Here is a 19,678-nt window from a genome sequence, read left to right as displayed (position 1 = left end):
TATTCTACAGTGATCTTATGTTCGATATGTTTGAAAAGGTGATCCTTTAGAGATGGTAATAAAGGTTATGCTCAATTTATAGCTAAACATAGATCTTCGGCAAGTGACACCATTATATGACAAAGTATGAATCAGGCTTTATAGATTCAACTCCACCAAATGTATTGTCTTAAGATTCATTCCTGCAAGTCCAATTCAAAGAAATAATAACACAATTGCAGAGAACAAAGTTGACTGTCCGTCTACACAGTACACAAAGCTATGCACACACCTATTGTTTCCATATGTAATATTGTGTGGTTTACAACGAACATAACCAACACAATATAAACAATAGATGTGTTATGCTATGAAAATGACTTTTAATGGTTGTGGTATGGTATGGATGTGCTATATAAATGTAATTTAAATGGCATTTATAGGTAGATAGCATGGGTTAAAATAAAGGAAAGAAAATGGGACTAATGCTTTTGAAGTGCACATTTATTTGTTGGGCTAACTTCAGAATCAACATTTGAAGATTACATGAAAATTCACCTCTCATATGCAAGGTAAGGCTCATGTAAATGCAGGACAACAGTAGCAGTTCTACAGTACTGTATTAGTTTTAACACAGAAACAAACAAACCTTATCAGCAACAAAAGAAACAAAGAAGAAAAGTATAGTTTCAGTAACATTTTTAAACATTTTCAACCACAGTTTAGACATGGCTTGTGCTTGAGACTTGGTCAGCAATGATCATGTCTGTAAAAAGGGAAGGCTGTGTCAGATTTTGTTTCCCTTTCAACATTGATCTGGTTACATTCACACAAACGTTGATCAGTGGTAATAAAGAATGGACTGTGTAGTATGCACTAATCAATGGACTGTGCAGTATGCAGCAGCTGGCATGGATTTTACTATAGTAACCAGGGTTCAGTTTGCTGAAAAACCTATGTCAGGGGTCCTCAACTAGAAATGATGAAGGTCCACAAATATGTTTTTGAATAAGACCGAGGTCCGGTCCCATGCGCGGCGTCCATCGGAGAGCGGGGCTCTATGCCCGTTTAGTATGGTCAAGCCAAGCTTATACAAATCAGATCCCCTTCCAACCAACCAATAATGGGGTTCAGAGTGCAGGCCCAGAGTGGAACTCCAAATCAGGCCGGGAGTTATACGCCCTGGTAGGCCACACTGCGCGCGCGTAGCGCACGCCAGAATTTTGGGGGCCCTTGGGGGACATTTTGGGGGCCTTTGCAGCAATTTCACATGAGAAATATACCATCTGATGTTATTTATATTATTAACTTCTTCCCTCCATTAACATAAGACACACAATGTAGTTGTGCTGCAGCAACACTGCCTGAATTGAATTGAAATTGACTGTGGCTGGCCTGGCCTGAGCTTAGGAGAGATATATATATTTTTTTAATATAATTTGCCTAGGGTCCGCAGAGAGGTGGTCCGCGGTCCGGTCGTGGACCGCGGTCCGCCAGTTGAGTACCCCTGACCTATGTTGCTATAATGGTGGTTCTCAAACGTTTTCATGTCAAGGACCCCCAAAATGATATTGGCTGTGGAACACCATCTCAAAATATGTACCGTATTTGAATATGTTCAGGAGTTTCCAACTGATTGTGAACCAGGGACCACCACCCTGACTGATGAATCAACCTGGGGACCACTATTGCGTTGGGTGGGGATATGGGCTAAGATTAATGCTTTTGTAACATTAGCTATGCATCCCATGTGTATACATCCCACTGTTTCTCAACCACTGACTACTAATAATTTCCTAATAATAATGACTCAACCAGACAATCCGCTGCACTTCCCCCTCTTGAGATTCTTACTCCCTTTTTCTGTTGAATTTCTTGACCTCCAATTTGTCGATAAATGACATGGACAGTCAGTCATCATAGGTCACCGGGTCATTCAGTTCACTGTTTCTCAACTAGAGGAATGACAAGAATCAACAAATCAACAAATTACTAAATGAATGGTCAGGGACCACATGCAATACTTCCAGGGACCACCAGTGGTCCACGGACCACCTGTTGAAAATCCCTGCTTTCAAGATTTGCACAAATTTTCACGATCTTTCTAAAATAGTGTAAAATGTGTCAAAGTAAATGACACAGATGCTCTTTTGGTTTTAATGGGTTAATTACATGCATTTCCGTCTGGGAAATGAAGACTGTCTGATATGTTTGATATTGTGTGTATATATTTGATAATATCATCACATCTAATGGAAATTGGATGTTAACCACATGAACCTTGGCATTCCTATTTTGGGAAGATTAAAAAAAAAAAGTAAAATCAAATAGCAACATGATGTGAGCTTGTAGATCTGCTATTTTCACTTGTTTGTTTCTTGGTTTTTTACATAATAGGTACCTTTATTTTTGGATTCACCATTATTAACCTTAGCAGCTCACAGTCCTGCGTTTCAGAGTGCACTCTTTGCAAATGTCAATATCCATGAATGAATCAGCATAACAGCCAAATCTCTTTCTGCTTTGATAAAGTGCTTTAACTATAGGAAGGGCTGCACATTGTTAAAAACAAAACAAAGAAACAGATTTACAGTATGCCACTGTCACGCTGAACTGATGAACATTTTAAATATAACTGCAAACATTGAGTATGACATAAGACAAAGATGCAATATGTGCAGTCAATTGAATCAATTGACTTTTTCTTTACAGATGACAAAAACCCCCACTATATTTATTATTATGTTGTGTGTGACGCATAACATAGTGACATCACTGACACATCCTCGGCATCTTATAAGAAGCACACTCTAGCATGTGTCAACCGCTGTTGAATGTACCATGGCACAAAACAGTCACGTCAATGTGATCTGGTAACTTTATCCTATACACCTGGGACTATAGTGCCTTTTTCATGCTGGCACTACTGACCAGTGCAGAATCAATCAACCCCTCCGAGAGCCCTGGCGCTACACCAAATCAAAAGGCCTCATTATGTGCTCGTAACACAATTGTGAGGGTACCTATATACCCTAGGAACATGCAAACTCCACACAGAAAGGCCCTTTCGCCAACCCCGCCTCGGGTATGGGCACTGGTGACGCGGAGGAACGACACTTTTTGCACGTTCAGCGCACCGCCAGTACTATCGCCACTGCTCCCATAGAGTTATAAGGCTGCATGCTCCCTGATGCTGGACCTGCTATTTTTGAGTCTCCTCCCACCGAATGGTTAAGAAACTGTTGGACAAACAAAACCACTAGCTGGGGTTCCCTGTGTTGGGTTACAAAATCAGTGACCTATGAATACGGTTTTGACGGAAGCAACAGCTGTACCGATTGACACAGGGCCCTGCAAGATGCGGGCCCTGGCGCTTTAGCTCCAGTAAATTCCATTGTTAATCCGGGCCTGCTACTGAAACACTAGCAGGATTATTAATGTCAACGTTCAAGTAGAACTATCGGAAGGTACATCCCAGGTAAAATAATGCGTCACACACATAGGCTAATGATATCATATACTGTATATATTATGAATAGCAGTCCACTTCCTTGTTTTGGTACGTAGAAATACTTTGTTCTGTCATGTCGTTGGCTGTCCTTCGGACCATCGGAGCCAATCATCAAAACGTTTCCCACTGTAGAACAGCCACTATACAATGCCTACATTTTGATGAAACCAGATGGAACTTTACGCGTCCACTTTCTGAATTGCAAATATACAATTACAACTACATCATTGATAAGCTCTTTTGTTAAGCTCTTTTTTTTTTTTTTTTTGCGGCTTACGCCTTTTATTGATTTTTGAAGGGACAGACAGTAGGCTGACAGGAAACGGGAGAGAGATGGGGGGATGACATGCAGTAAAGGCCGTGTCGGGCTCGGGAGTCGAACCCGCGGCACACTGCGACTGGATTACCAGTCAGGTGCCCAGACCGTTACGCCACGGCCTGGGCCTTGTTAAGCTCTTTTAACAGGCCCATTTGGGTGCAGTATAGCTGTCAGAGTTGAATTAACACAAAGGATTTTACTGTGTGCGCACAAGACGGAAAAGGAAAGCGGGATACAGCCTAAGTCATGGTGTAAATATTGTAAACAGTTGTGGACTATTGCATGAGTGTGAGTCAACATTACTTGAAGTTTTTTGCTAATTATAGTGGACTGCTCCATGTGTGAATCATTAATTAAAGTTTTAAGGGAGGTAAGGGCATTAAAGCAGTATAAGTGACTGTACAATTCTTGCTCTCCAGCATATTACAGTTAGAATGAAAGTATTGCACGTTTAAAATAATTCATCCACGAACATGCACAAAGGGCAATTGTACTGATGAAGAGTTTACAGCATGTTGCATATTTTCAATGTGTTAATTGTGCATAAAACGTTCATGGTGTCTTTGGGCATTTGAATGTTTATTGGATTACTTTCATATTGCTGTGTGTGTGTGTGTGTGTGTGTGTGTGTGTGTGTGTGTTCACGCACAAGCACGAGGTTGTGTGTTTTCCAGACTCCGCTGGCGCTGCTACACCAGGAGAGACCAGTCACTAGGAGTGCGGCCATGCTGTAACAGAGAAAGAAATAATAAATAAAAGGTCATCGAGAGGTTAAAGAGAACCTTGTGTTATTCCAGGCGCAAAACAGGGAAACATTACCGACTTTCTTGTCACCGACTACTAAACTTCTCTCACCCGCTGCTGCTTAATTGTGAGCACAGCGCACAGTAAAATAAAAGAAATATGAAAACACATATCCACAAGCGAATCTGCAAACTCAGCCACCAACACAACACAACAGAACGGGGGGGGGGGGAATAAAAAAAGAGCAGAAATTATAATAAAAATCTAAACAAAATGTTCCCCAATCCATGACAGGCGCGGAGACAAATCCAATTATTTGCGTCTCATGTTGCAAATTTGTTCTAATGGTCGGAGTGCGAAAGTAAATAAGCGCCCGCGAAGGGGAAACAAAAGGATGTGATTTCTAATTAAGTTGAAAGAGGAACGGCGGGGCGAGTTAGTAAACCCATCTTTCATCCGCTGCCTCAGACCACTCGTTTGTTTGTTGCACAATGTTGTCTTCAAGAAGGGGGGGGGGGGAGGGAGCGAGGCGCAGCACTGTTTCCCTCCCAAATGAAATGTCAACAGATTTAACAGCATTGCAGAAGAGAAGCCGGCATTTTTCGAGCATTTTGTCAATTTTATTGTTCATTAAGCTTTGCTGCCCACGCACTACCCCCCCCACCCCCTTTGCTCATCAGCCTCCTCTTCCTCCTCTTCCTCTCTCTCCACTTGTTCGAGGCTTCATTTGCGGCATCTCGGCTTTGAAGATCACAAAAGGCTGAGGCAATAATTGGGTTTGTGCAATTACAGCGAGCTTAATGAGAGTGTTCAGGAGTTTGTCTCGCTCCTATCTCCAACTGAGCTCCTTCTCTGTCCTCACTCTGGCATTAGGCCTGCATTAACAACTCTCTCTCTCTCTCTCTCTCTCTCTCTCTCTCTCTCTCTCTCCTCAGAAGCGCTGTCAATGCAGGATGGGAAAGATGCTATCGTTATGGACCCAGGTCTGTTCTTATACAAATACACACACAATCACAAATGTAAGCATGCGCGTGCGCCGCACACACACACACACACACACACACACACACACACACACACACGCACGCACACACACGCACAGTCGCACACACACACGCACACACACACACGCACGCACACACACACACACACACACAGAATGATGGAGAGAGCCGATATGCTAATCACTGACCCCTGACTGACCAGAGAGAGTGAGAACAGAGATAGTAACAGAGGCTCCGGAGAACAGAATGAAGACAAAGATAGAGCGGAGTGGAGCAGAGCTTCAGTGAGTATAGATAAGACATTTTGAATTCAAGGACTATGATTCAAGAACCGAGTGAAACTGCTGTCTCATTGGCAACTTGTTACAGGATGTTTTCTTCCCTTTTTCCCGTCCCAATTTAGTCATTGTGTCAATTCCAGATTCGCTGTCTTCTAGTCCAGTGGTTCTCAACCTGTGGGCTGGGGCCCACTGGTGGACCGCGAGGGTAGTGCCTCCAAATAATTCGCTTAAAATATATATATTTTAATCATAATGTTGGCATTTAAAAAACGAATAAACAATGTCATGGTATTTTTTCTTGAAACCCTTGAAAAATATGTTTTCATATGATACAAATAAGTATAGGCCTACTATGTCAGTTCCATTGGCCCACGTCAGAACAATCAATCGGTTGATAACTAAAATAAATCTGAGAATGCACGCAGCCCACCCGTCTGGTCAGATTGGCCGTGAGCGCTTTCATGATTTTCAAGTGGGCCCTAATCCAGAAAAGGTTGGGCCACAGGCATTTTCAGAGCATGTTTGTTTTAATTCAAGGATGTTTTGGGGAAAGTAAATGGTAAATGGTGCATTTATATAGCGTCTTTATCCAAGGCGCTTTACATAGATCACCCATTCACACACATTCATACCCCGATGACAGAGGAAACCATGCAAGGCACCAAACCTGCTCAGTGTTCAGTGTCTTGCTCAAGGACACTTCGACACTAACTCTGGGGGAGCCCGGGTTCGATCTTGGAACCTTGTGATTACCATCCGGCCACCGCAATGCAAAAGTCTATGCCTATTAACACATTAGTAGGCATCGAAAGTAATAACATACTTAGTTAATAGTAAGTATACTTTCAATTATGTTTTGAAAGCGTCTACCCCCAGGCACTGGCAGCTAAAGATGACTGTCCTTCCAATAAAGACAGTTTTTTTTTTAACGAGGGCTGTCTGTGTGAAGAAGTCTCTTCCTACATAAAAAGGAGGGGAAAGTGGCTGCACAGATGTTCAGCCAGATGTTACCCTCGATCACCACGCACAGACAAACATCTGGGTTGGCTGGTGTGTGTGTGTGTGTGTGTGTGCGTGTGTGCGTGCGTGCGTGCGTGCGTGCGTGCGTGCGTGCGTGCGTGCGTGCGTGCGTACACGTATCTACCCACCTGTATATCTGCAAGTTCTTTGACCAATCGAGAGGCCAGCTGTGAGTTATTTTCCTGAAAGGGGATGTGCAAGTTCTGGACACAAACAAACACAAATAAATACACATAAAGGCTACATACACATACATGCTTGTTACCATATTAATTGTGTTACCATATTCACTCTTATAACAAATAACATTTGTTGTGGAAACATATTAAAGCAGACAGCTATAGGGCACTAGAAAACATCTAATTCACTTATCTGGTCACAAGAGCCATGGATTCTCATTTATATGTATTATTGTAAAAACAAGTTGACGCTATCAACCCCATTTTATACTTCAGCTATTCAGCTTCAGCTATAGTCAATCAAAATATTTTGAAACATTTGTAACAATTTTTTAACAACACACATTTTCCCTTACGGAGGTCGCTGACACAAATCTTCTCTGGGGTCTGTGGGCAAGTACATATCAATTCGAGGGGTCGTTGACATGAAAAGGTTTGAGAACCACTGTCTTACACAGTAAAATCCTCAAATGGATAAATGGTGTACCTCTCCCTGGTAGAGGATGCGTCCCACCGGACAAACCACGCAGGCCGTTCCAGAACCAAACATCTCCTTGACCCGCTGTTCCCTCAGGGCTCGGCACAACTCTCCCATGGTCAGGTAGCGCTCTGCCACTTTAAACTCTCCCTGGGAGAGAGACCGAGAAAGAAGATGGCGTAACACTTTATTTTAAAGGGTTATTCTCAGTCAGTTCTGGGACAGCTAGGTCGGATCTGTTGCTCGTCTACTCTAGACAACCGGATCGCCATATTTGCCTATATATGGGCGTATGGTGTTTGTTCATGGTTATGTCTGAGTCATAGTGATGTGGCTGCTGTACTGCCTATGGGCCAGTTTTAACACAATGTTGGCCAACAACTGATGACCATCAATACAGTGACAATTTTGACAGCTTCATTGGGTGTCGATGGGTTAAAGGAGACATTAACAGACCTCTCTTTTTGTCTCTATCTCCCTCTCTCACACACGCACGCGCACACACACACACCCACACACATACGCACGCGGACACACCCACCCACAGGCACACACACCCACCCACAGGCACACACACCCACCCACAGGCACACACACACACACACACACACACACACACTCCCCCCCTCTCTTAGGCCCTCATTTATCAACCGTGAAGTAGGCCAAAATATGGGCGCACGCCGAAATTACCGACATTTTCGGCATTTAACATTTCCGGCAAAGCTTGAAATTGAACGTGACAACGTTCAAAACCCACGTCTGCTCGGGAGCTGGCGTACGTTTTGTCCTCACCTGTTTTTCTGTCGTAGAACAGCGGAGCAGCATTGTTTGACCAGCTGAGAGGCTGTCACAGGCATTTAAACATATGTTTTCACTCCTAAAATGTTAATATAAAACGGTATGTGTATGTAAAAAACAAAAGAGAGATTTCCAACTTTACAAGTAATTAAAATCGTGCAATTAAAAACAATATAACATGTTTACAATGTATTAGTTTGTGCTTAATCAAACAGTGCTTTACTGGCCTTGTTATGCGAGCGCACTTGTGAGATGATTTTGGAGCGCATGCGGTGATGCGGCATATGTGATTATGATATTATTTTAAAAAAGGCATAAATGGACTGCACGCCTTTATTTCCAAGTGACAATGACAAGCATACAGCTTGCCTATTTGTAGTAAGTACTAGCAGGCTATAGGCGTAAGGGGCTTAATCATTCACCATTTAAGTGCTTAGACAGGTTTTGACAGTTCAGATAAAAGCGAGATCATTTTCGGAGGACGGGACCGCGGCGTGCGTCGCCAATACATACCAGCACACATGCAAGCAAGCCTTCATCCATATGTTTATGATTCGTTCATCAATGATCAAATCACTACATAAACGTTGATTATGACTGCCTTGACGACATGATAGCCTATCTCTCATGCAGGCATCACTGACACTCACCCACAGGACTTTAATATCACAGCAGTGCGCAGTCTCACGCCTTCGCCGTGCACTGCGCACGAATGGGTAAAATTAATATAGGCCAGCCCAAACGTATTCCATTCATGGCGATGCGATGTCGATGTGTCATGTAGGTGCGTGCGTGGACATGACAGCAAGGCAAGCGAGGTGAGAGGGAAACAGACAGGGTAGGCCTACAACTTTTCATGCAGGTGTTAGTTCTTTATTTATTTAACAACACACCAGTTAGTTGGGCTAACTGTGTGTGTGTGTGTGTGTGTGTGTGTGTGTGTGTGTGTGTGTGTGTGTGTGTGTGTGTGTGTGTGTGTGTGTGTGTGTGTGTGTGTGTGTGTGTATGAGAGAGGGGGGTGAGGCGGGCAGAAAGGCACGGTAACCATGGTTTCCAGATCGTATAGCAGTGGTTCAGGTCGCAAAAACGAGGGCGAGGCTTGATTCCATAGGGCGTGCCAGATCGATTTCAGCCGTGACATTTATTAACGTCAGAACGAAATTAAGGAAGGATCAGCTGTTTGCGATCACTTTATAAATGCCGTGGCGACGTGGGTGTACTACGAAACCTGCACTCGAATCTGTGGCAGATTTTACACTTGATTGATAAATGAGGGCCTTACTGTCTGTCTCTCCCTTTACCCATTTCCTTGTGAGTTCCAGGATGCTCTGTCGGGTGATACCAGGGAGGATGATGCCATCTAGTGGTGGAGTTGCTAACTCCGCTTCTGCATGCAGATAATAAGATCATAGATGAGATGGAATTAAGAGCAGTGGGCAAAGACACGTCAAACATTGCAGTAATGATGTCATAGACAAGACACATACATAACTGACATCATATTACTGACATTATAGACTGGCATCCAAGTCCTCTCACTCTTCTTTTCCTTTCGGCTTTTCCTTTCAGGGCTCGCCGCAGCAAATCATCTGCCTCCATCTCACCCTGTCCTCTGCCTCCTCTTCTCTCACAACAACTAACTTCATGTCCTCTTTCACTACATCCATAAATCTTCTATTTGGTCTACCTCTATAGGCCTCCTGCCTGGCAGTTCCAACCTCAATATCCTTCTACCGATATACTCACTATCCCTCCTCTGTACGTGTCCAAACCATCTCAGTCTGGCCTCTCTGGCTTTATCTCCAAAACATCTGACATGCGCTGTCCCTCTGATGTACTCGTTCCTGATCCTATCCATCCTTGTTACTCCCAGAGAGAACCTCAACATTTTAGTCACTGCTACCTCCAGCTCTGTTTTCTGTCTTTTCCTCAGTGCGACTGTCTCTAAACCATACAACATAGCTGTCTGTCTCTAAAACATACAACGTAGCTGTCTGTCTCTAAACCATACAACATAGCTGTCTGTCTGTCTCTAAACCATACAACGTAGCTGTCTGTCTCTAAACCATACAACATAGCTGTCTGTCTCTAAACCATACAACATAGCTGTCTGTCTCTAAACCATACAACGTAGCTGTCTGTCTCTAAACCATACAACATAGCTGTCTGTCTCTAAACCATACAACATAGCTGTCTGTCTCTAAACCATACAACATAGCTGTCTGTCTGTCTCTAAACCATACAACGTAGCTGTCTGTCTCTAAACCATACAACATAGCTGTCTGTCTCTAAACCATACAACATACAGGTAGCTGTCTGTCTCTACTCTAAACCATACAACATAGCTGTCTGTCTCTAAACCATACAACATAGCTGGTCTCACCACCGTCTCGTACACCTTCCCTTTCATTCTTGCTGATATTTTCCTAGCACACATCACACCTGACACTTCTTCTCCACCCATTCCAACCTGCTTGCACACGTTTCTTCACCTCTTTTCCACACTCTCCAATGTGCTCTGACTATGGCTATGTAATAGTAACCATGCAATGACCTGGGCAAAACTGTATTTAGAAGAAATGTGTAGAATGGGACTCGGGTCTTAACCCATTCTGACCACGCACCCATTTTGGTGTTGGCATCATGTTATGCTTTAGCTATTGAAAAATAGCAGATCTACAAGCTCATATCGCGCCACCGAGTGGCGCGATACGAGCTTGTAGGTCTGCTATTTTTGAAAAATCGAAGAACGACTGACATTTTTTAAATCTGATCTCAGGTCAGAATGGGTTAATGGGATAATGTGCACTAACCTCCGTTCTCATTGGTCCAGTAGAGAAAGACGTTCATGGTTCCCACCTCAGTGATCTGGTGGTCGTCACCATACAGCCACAACACCTGCTGACACCCATAATGCGCTGCTTCATGCTGGGCATAGATGGAGGCTCCGTAGTTCCTGAAACCACGCAGGGACACAATACAGGTAAGAGTAGAATATTTAGAAAAAGGGATAATGATATAGAAAACAATAATGTGTTATACAGTTGAGGACATGGAATAGTTTTGTAAAAGTAATCTTATACATTTGAAGTTGTATGATTTCTGAAGCAATGTGTCATTGTGGTGAAAATGTCCAGACACACCTTTAAGGATAACGGATAATATTAAGGATTAAAAAGAGACCCCTGTCTCAATTTACACTTTTGCCTGAGTAGCCTAAATCAGTGGTTCTCGAACCAGTGGTCCGGGGACCACTGGTGGACCCCTTGAGGTGGTTTCAGGTGGTCCCCAGCTAAATGATGGAGAGTTGGTAACCAAATGGACCCGTATAGATCTTTAACTCTTGAGAGTGTAAAATGAAACCAAATGGAACCATAAGGGTCCATTTGGTTTCATTGTACATGCTCAAGAGTTACATTATTGTTAAACTGCATTACTTCATTTACAAGAAGTCTGCACAATTAGAGAATGTAGAAGAATTGTTATTTTGATCAACGACAACAATATATTCAAAGTTTTGGTTCTGAGAAGCTAAATCTCATCAAATGGTGGTCCGTGGCTCAAATGCAGAATAAATAATGGGCCTTGATATGAAAAGGGTTGAAAACCACTGGCTTATTGCAAGATAGCTGGGCTTATGAGCTTCAGACAGTACTAACTGGTTGACAGTACACCTACAAGTACTGGTCTGACACTGTAGTAGTTTTGTATTGAAAATGAAACACTGTGTTCCCAAGATTTTAGTTATACATTGATTCTTTACCTTTAGGGACACGTGATCATGAAATTACACCACTGGAATTACATGAGATTACACGTGTGTGTGTGTGTGTGTGTGTGTGTGTGTGTGTGTGTGTGTGTGTGTGTGTGTGTGTGTGTGTGTGTGTGCGTGTGTGTGTGCGTGCGTGCGTGTGAAAACTCACCCACCCATCTTGTAGTCTCCGGTGCCTCCCTTCCAGGCGCGGGTGTGCTTGGGGTCAGCCCACAGGGACACCGGCTCGAACCCGGTGCTGAAATAAGACCCCACTGGACACAGAATCACATACAGCAGGGCGTGGCCAGTCTTCTTCACACCCAGACCGGGCTGAAATGGGACACACAGAGATTCTACTTACATACAGTGGTGGAAAACGTACTCACGTTGTTTACTTGTTTACTAAGTGTCAATTCTACAGTAAATACTCTGTTACAAGTAAAAGTCCGGAATTCAAAATGCACTTGGGTAAAAGTACAAAAGTATTGGTATCAAAATGTACTCATTAGGCAGAATGTCCCATTTCACAAGTTTTCAAATGTATAACAATCTTTTGAAAATGGCCTAAATGTAGCCTAAGTGGGAAATGTATGTTTTGTAGTAATAATCAAAGTAACTAGTAACTAAAGTTTTCAAATAATTGTAGTAGAGTAAAATTACAATATTTGCCTCCGAGATGAAGTGGAGTAGAAGGAAAAGTATTGGAAATACTCAAATAAAGTACAAATACCGCAAAATGGTACTTAGTACTTAAGTAAATGTACTTAGTCACTTTCCCCCACTACGTACATACAGACAATAAACACACTATAGCGGCTTTAGTTTTGGTGTTATTGGCAATGTGCATTTTTGCAATGAATTAAGAATTAGCTTCATGGACTTGTGTAGTCTCTGAAAACTATAGATAGATCCACTTGATGACCACTGTTTGACGAATGTATGGATTTTAATGAAGCAATAATAAGAATCAAGATCAACTGCATTGTCACATCACAGGTTTACAGGTGTAAAGTGGGTGATTCGTTATTTTTAGAGAAGGGAGAGTAAAAGCAGTCGAGTGTGATGTGATGCCACGGCCCACGAGGTCTTTCTTGGTGTTCCTGTCATCCCCTGACCACTGCAGTCTACTACAAGGGTCCTTCCTCCCTTACCTCTGTACCCAGAAAGGTAGGTCTGATGTAGAGGCTGGATGAGTCTGCGTGTGGCACCCACTCCTGGTCCACCTGTATCAGCCTCCTGATGCACTGCAGCAGCTCTGAACCGTCAAAGGCCTGGAGAACAAGGAGCAGCGGATGAGGACGGAGGAGGAAAGAGAGGAAAGTAGCAAGGAGGAGATGAGAAAAAGGAGAGAGACTTTGACAGTGGAACAGTCTGGCAAATACATTTTTACTTTGCTCTATAAACTCAATAACAAATATTTTGTTCACTATTATGTTGGTTAAAATCTCAATCCATCCACCCAGCCATCCCTCCCTTTTGTGTTCTTACTGGCAAACAGGCTCTCTCAGCAGACCGAGCCATGCGGTCCATGTTGAGCATCGGTCTGAAGAGATGTACTCTATTGTCAGCACCACGGTATGCTTTCATCCCTTCAAACAACTGAGGACAGCACATGACAGGAGACAAGATAAGTGAAGAGCATGAGGGGAGAGGTGTTTTACTATAAATTAAAAAGAAAAGAATGAAAGAAAGACAAATAAATCCCTACTACAACCATAGCTGCCTTGAGAACATTTATGACATAAATTGTTTTTTTTTCTTTAACCAAGCAGCCTTGATTTGTTCCATTCCATTTATCATATTTATTGTACATACAATGAGAGACTTAACCAATTCTGTCTGCTTGAAAACAGATGTAGCGAGGCCACGGAAAGCTGTCTATTTGCAAATGTGGCAATGTGTGTGTACAAAAAAGTGTGTACAAAAGTGGCAGCAACAACATGGGCTCACTGACAAAGACCTAAAAACTAGACCAGCAGTTCAGTTTAATGCTCTGTTCTCATTCAAATAAACTAACTTCCACTGTAACTAACTGACTGTAACTTTACCCGTATTACAACTTTTACATGAGTTTTCAAGGATAAAATCTACAATGCACTTGTTGTATAAATGGAAAGGTACCTCCGTGGCGTAGTGCAGACACACACTGGCTGGGTGGAGGGACAGGTTCCCAAAGGGTTTGATGTGGGGTTTCTGCCAACCCTCACTGTTGCTCCACTCTATGGTCAACATGTGGTCAGTGAACACTTTGCCAAACACGAGGCCGGATGGGTCCGGTTTGGTTTTTGGTGTGGAAGACAACTCCACAACCAGGTCGGCTGCCTATAAGAGCAGAGAGAAAGAAATGTGGCCACGGTTTCAGTCCCATTGACTTCCATTATAGAATTCAAAGTTCAATATTTCAAAAACTATAAACATAATATTATGTGAAAGAATTTGTGGAGGTACTTCTGTGGCCTACTGGTAGTGTGCCTAAGAAATTTGGCGCTGACTGGTCTAGCAGTTTGTAAGATTAGCTCTGGATCTCATTCCTGCAGAGCCATGCCGTAAAAACCGAAAAAGTCAATCTAATAAAGACATGATTCCACGCTTTCCTTTATTCTAAAATGACATAAAACTCGTCTGTGCTCTGTTCCCTCCACCGGGGGTCGCTATTGACCACTTTCAATGAAAGGACATGGTTAGCCTGATACCCAGGCTTTCATTTCGTCTGCACGAAAGATGAAAGCCTGGAAAAAGCCGTGGGCTGAACCAGTCTAAAAGTGGGAGTCAACCCTTCCGGGTGGGCGTCGCTCTAAATGATGTGACGTAGCGCTGCACTAGGGGGGAGAGGAGGGGCCGGGGGTGACGGACAGATCGATGAGATCCAATCAGGGTGCGCGCTTTTCTGAGGCGCGACCCTCCCATCTAGGCCAGAAATATCTCTGCTTAGGTCAGGCTAGGACATGGTAAACCAAAGGTCACATCTCCAGTGGCATATCATAATGCCATCCTTGGCATTAAGTCAGTAAGACTTTGAGCAGTGAGGATAACGTTCAACACTAGAATAACTAGCAGCAGTTACACTGCAACTTCTCCAAGGATGTTTAACAGAATAAGAAATGCTGTGGTTTATGGTGCTGTCAGCACTAATTGCATTGTTCATAGAGAAGAGACAACGTTAACACTTCCAACTCTGGACATCATTCAGTCATCTCTGTACATTCCATGTTCCCAGAAGTTTTATTTACATTCCATGTGGCCGGGATTAGGATGCCCTTCTTACATCCACCTCCTGCTGCAAAATGTTGCCTGCTTCATAATCCCAGATTACAGTGACTGAGTGACAGCAAAGCAATGTCTGACAGCGTTCACAGATTATTGTACTATGGCTTTTGTATATCACAGCCCCACCTCTCACAGAGCGGCAAGTCACAAATCACAAACAACCCATTTCTGATGTGTAATCAATCTTGTGTGTATATATATATATATATATATATATATATATATATATATATATATATATATATATATATACATATTATTATCTTTCAAAGATTATCCTTTACTGGGCAAACTATAGTTTCACCCTTTTGGCCATTGGAATGAACAGACAGACAAATCAATGACATGTTTTTGAGACTCATTCTCCTCAATAAAACACATAATATGTTTTCAGTGTGGCCTCCCTTATTTATTTCACACACAGCCCACCCAGTGGATGCTGGGTCAGGATTAAGGCTATAAATATGCATGACTGTAGGCTATATCACCCGTTCAGGTGTGTTTTAGCCCTATGCGGCTACAAGAGAACTGTGCTCTGAGCCTGGATGGTTCATACACTTAAGTAAGGAAGTGGCTTATACTATAAATATCAAGTCAAAGCCCCTGGAGAGAGAGAGAGAGAGAGAGAGAGAGAGAGAGAGAGAGAGAGAGAGTGAGTGTGTGTGTGTGTGTGTGTGTGTGTGTGTGTGTGTGTGTGTGTGTGTGTGTGTGTGTGTGTGTGTGTGTGTGTGTGTGTGTGTGTGTGTGTGTGCGCGCATGCATGCGTACGTGTCACATGTGTGAGAGAGAGTCCTGCTAACGTCTCCTTTAACCCATCTACACCTATGCACTGAATGGAGCTGTCAAAATTCAAGTCAAAGACCCTATAGTGTGTGTGTGTGTGTGTGTGTGTGTGTGTGTGTGTGTGTGTGTGTGTGTGTGTGTGTGTGTGTGTGTGTACAACCATCTATCTAGCCTAATCTCTACCTGAGCCTGCTGTCTACAGGTCATGCAGTCAGGATCAACATACAAGCTTAGTGTGAGCTGGGAAAGTGGATTCTCCTTATAGCAGGCTGAACAGGAGCTCCTGGTATAGCACCTCCTGGTATACACCAGGAGCAGGGGGAGGTGGTGGAGGAAGAGGAAGAGCAAACAAGCAGGAGAGCAAACAAACAACAACCTTTCCCCTAGAGGTCTCACAGTTCTGACAACATGTAGACCATTTGTACGACAGGAATATGGACACCAGAGGTCCAGATTTGAACTGACCCGAGCACTGTGGAATATTTTTTTATTTCCTCCTCAAATTCTGAACACCTCTGAGGCAGCATTGTGTGAGTGTGTGTGTGTGTGTGAGACGTGTGTATGTATGTAGCCTTAGCCTATGTGTGTGTTGGACCAAGGAGACAACAGGATGCTGCAGATGGAGGCCTCAGTGAGGGTAGGTGTACAAAGTAGCCATCAAGTAAAATCCTCAGTGTTAACTCTGAAGGGTCCATTTGGTTGCATTTGTACCCTCTCCGAGTGTTCACCTTTTAAAAAATCCTCAACAAAAAAATATATTTTTTGTAATAAGTTGAAAGTGTGCATGTGACACAAGAACTTTGCACTGCAGGTTATGTTTTTGAGGATAGTGTGATCAATGATTATTTTTTTTATAGCAATGGAATGATTGGACAATGGACACTAGAGACATTGTGTCAACTGTCCAGTGGATGTTAAAAAGACATACTGACATTTTAAACTCCCCCGCATGACAAAACTTCAGATCCTCAACTTCACAAGTTCACATTATCTCATATAGCAGAGCTGAAGAAAAACAGACATATTAAATATTAAATGAACGGTCACAATACCTTGAAGCTGTTAACATTATTGATGGCCATTTGATTGCTGACAATATCATTGCCAGCAGCACAACCCTGAGGGGGAAAAACATACAAGAATGAAACAGGACTTTATAATAATGTTTCAACAATTTATCATTTGGCTGCAAGTAGGCTATACATCACAACATCTTTAACACACTTATACCATATTAACATTTATCATCTGTAATTGGTCACAGAGGGGGAAAGAGTTAATGTAGTCTAACAAACTGATGAGGACTGATCGAGGAACTTCCACCATAGGAAATACAATTTATCAGGTATTTAGATCAATATTATACTAATTTATTAATCAATTTCTAACTCAAAAGCTTTCAAATCCAACATTCTGCATAACTAGCTTTTTGTTATTCAGGAAGTGCAGCTTACCATCAGGCTGTGTATAATAAATAATAAATGTGGGTAATGTGACCAACCCTTATGGCTTATAGGTTCCTTTGGTTATGTTACACAAATGTAGACCTATACTGTCAGAGTTAAATGAACATACTGTGTGTAGGTGTATTATTGCATATACATTCTAAATTGCCTAAGCCTTGATATTTAAACACGTCACACGCGTCCATAACGCTAGAAAGGCACGCACCGTACGGTCCCAAAGCGAACTGCATCAGGCTCTCTTATCACCTCTTGCTGGCTACAAAATATATAGGCTCAGGTGAATATTTTGTGTACCCATTTATAAACGTTTGAGACTCTACATCAGTAGCCATATGGTTCATGACGCTATGATAATCATCATGACAGTCATGTTTCAGGGCTACTACATCAGACCAAAAGCTGAGCCTCATATCAGTAGCATATCCTGAAAGACCGAAAGCACCTGCGTCACCATCTGTGATACTGTATGTTATCCTATAGGCTATAGTTTATTATGGGCTGCATGAATGACTCAACGATAGTCTGGGGGTTGATGTTTACCTTACACGCCGGTGCGCTGCCGGCTGCAGCTGAAGGGACGTCTGGACCGCTTGTGCTCGCCATGATGAAAATAAACGGCTTAGGCTACCGCTTAGCTACAGATTATCAATGTGTGATGTGTCTGTCGGAGGACGTCTCTGCTTGTAGTTCTATCTGTTTCAGGCCAAATATTACTTGAATAAATTAAACTGAGCAGGTATAACAACAACACCTCTGAGTGTTGTTGTTGCATTAACTCGCATGGATAAAGTGGTCATGCGTAAAGTCTTACATGCGTAATAATGTCACACAGTTGAAGTTACTGTAGAAACTCCCCCCTGGCGCTGGTCCATGGGCCATGATGCAACCCTGCATCATAACACACGCAGTTCCACGACTACAGTTCTACTACTACCCCCCCCCCCCCCCCCCCCCATCATAGTAAGAATTAGTAGAATTAGTAAGAAGGCTTAATCTCTCTCTCTCTCTCTGTGTATATATATATATATATATATATATATATATATATATATATATACACACACACACAGTATATATATATATATATATATATCACATGAATGATATACAATAGGCTATATGTATTGCAAATTGCCAAACATCACATAACATAAGTCAGTCAATATTATTTAGCCTAATAGCCTCGATTCAGTCGATTGATTGATTGATTGATTGATTGATTGATTGATTGAAGTATTTGTTAACAGTTTGCAGAATTTCAGTAGGCCTATATTTCAAGCACAACTCAATACAAAAACTGTTAAATGTGGACGACACGACCCCATAAAGCATTACTCTAGTTTACAAATTACAATAGGGTCCACCATTTTCAATTAATCAGAAAATAGAAATAATCTAAAGAGACAAGTGGAGCACTTTCTAAAACTACTAATATTAGTTTTCCCCCAATTCCAATTGTGCATTTAAAATGTTCTCCTCGAACACATTAAACTGCTAATTTTTCAATGCATATTAAAGTTTACTAATCTGTCACCAATGGATTTTGTATATTATTTTTCAGAAAGTAGCTCTGTCTCCACTCCCCAACTCAGCAGAGTGCAGAGTGAACACAATGGGCATCTTCCATGCTGCTTCCATCTGCCCATTTCTATACTGCCATTGCCAGTCTCTCTCTCTCTCTCTCTCTCTCTCTCTGGTGTTAATCATTTCTCTTACAAACTCAGGGACAACAGTAGCATCTGTTACTTAATATTATAAACAGTAACAAATGCAGGTTATACAGTATATAGACCTATATTGCATTTCTTGTTATGATTGCGCTGAACACATCTGATGCTCTTGGCATGTAGGCCTATAATAATCTAAACAACTCTTTTGTATATTGGAAATCTGCAATAAAAATCAGTGGAAATCAGGGATCAGTCATAAGGGTATCCTATCCATAGACCATAGTTACTATGAAAAGGACAGCTCACCCACATTGGGGCACATTTGTGTGTGTGTGTGTGTGTGTGTGTGTGTGTGTGTGTGTGTGTGTGTGTGTGTGTGTGTGTGTGTGTGTGTGTGTGTGTGTGTGTGTGTGTGTGTGTGTGTG

At 42.4% G+C, this 19,678-nt stretch overlaps 1 protein-coding gene across 3 annotated transcripts; it reads right to left on the bottom strand.

Moving 5' to 3' along the window:
- Nucleotides 1-500: 500 nt before the first annotated feature.
- Nucleotides 501-18,230, bottom strand: bcat1 (branched chain amino-acid transaminase 1, cytosolic). 3 transcript variants are annotated; one of them, XM_083757505.1, is made up of 12 exons: nt 18,124-18,230; nt 17,170-17,235; nt 14,189-14,389; nt 13,556-13,666; nt 13,219-13,338; nt 12,237-12,397; nt 11,127-11,269; nt 9,615-9,700; nt 7,525-7,665; nt 6,987-7,061; nt 4,459-4,537; nt 501-3,641 (listed from the first exon to the last, which is right to left on the bottom strand). In XM_083757505.1, the coding sequence occupies exons 1-11, from the start codon at nt 18,184-18,186 to the stop codon at nt 4,499-4,501; spliced, it is 1,206 nt and encodes a 401-aa protein (XP_083613631.1). In that variant the 5' UTR covers nt 18,187-18,230; the 3' UTR covers nt 501-3,641; nt 4,459-4,498. The 3 variants fall into 3 exon arrangements, with proteins under 3 accessions (XP_083613631.1, XP_083613630.1, XP_083613629.1); XM_083757504.1 differs by having other exon boundaries at nt 501-1,934; XM_083757503.1 differs by having other exon boundaries at nt 501-4,537.
- Nucleotides 18,231-19,678: the final 1,448 nt, after the last annotated feature.

Source organism: Protomyctophum parallelum, assembly GCF_964188405.1.
Source record: "Protomyctophum parallelum genome assembly, chromosome: 22".
In the NCBI taxonomy this organism is placed as follows: Eukaryota; Metazoa; Chordata; class Actinopteri; order Myctophiformes; family Myctophidae; genus Protomyctophum; species Protomyctophum parallelum.
Note: the sequence above shows the minus strand (reverse complement) of the source record. Positions and strands in the feature narration are given on the sequence as shown.

Bases quoted from the DNA above. Each gene is read 5' to 3' on its own strand.
- bcat1 (XM_083757503.1), bottom strand. From the start codon at position 18,186: ATGGCGAGCACAAGCGGTCCAGACGTCCCTTCAGCTGCAGCCGGCAGC. The intron at 13,339-13,555 runs GTAAGAACACAA...CTTGTTCTCCAG, and splicing joins CTGAGAGAGCCTGTTTGCCA to GCCTTTGACGGTTCAGAGCT. The intron at 9,701-11,126 runs GTTAGTGCACAT...ATCTGCATGCAG, and splicing joins CTGGACCAATGAGAACGGAG to AAGCGGAGTTAGCAACTCCA.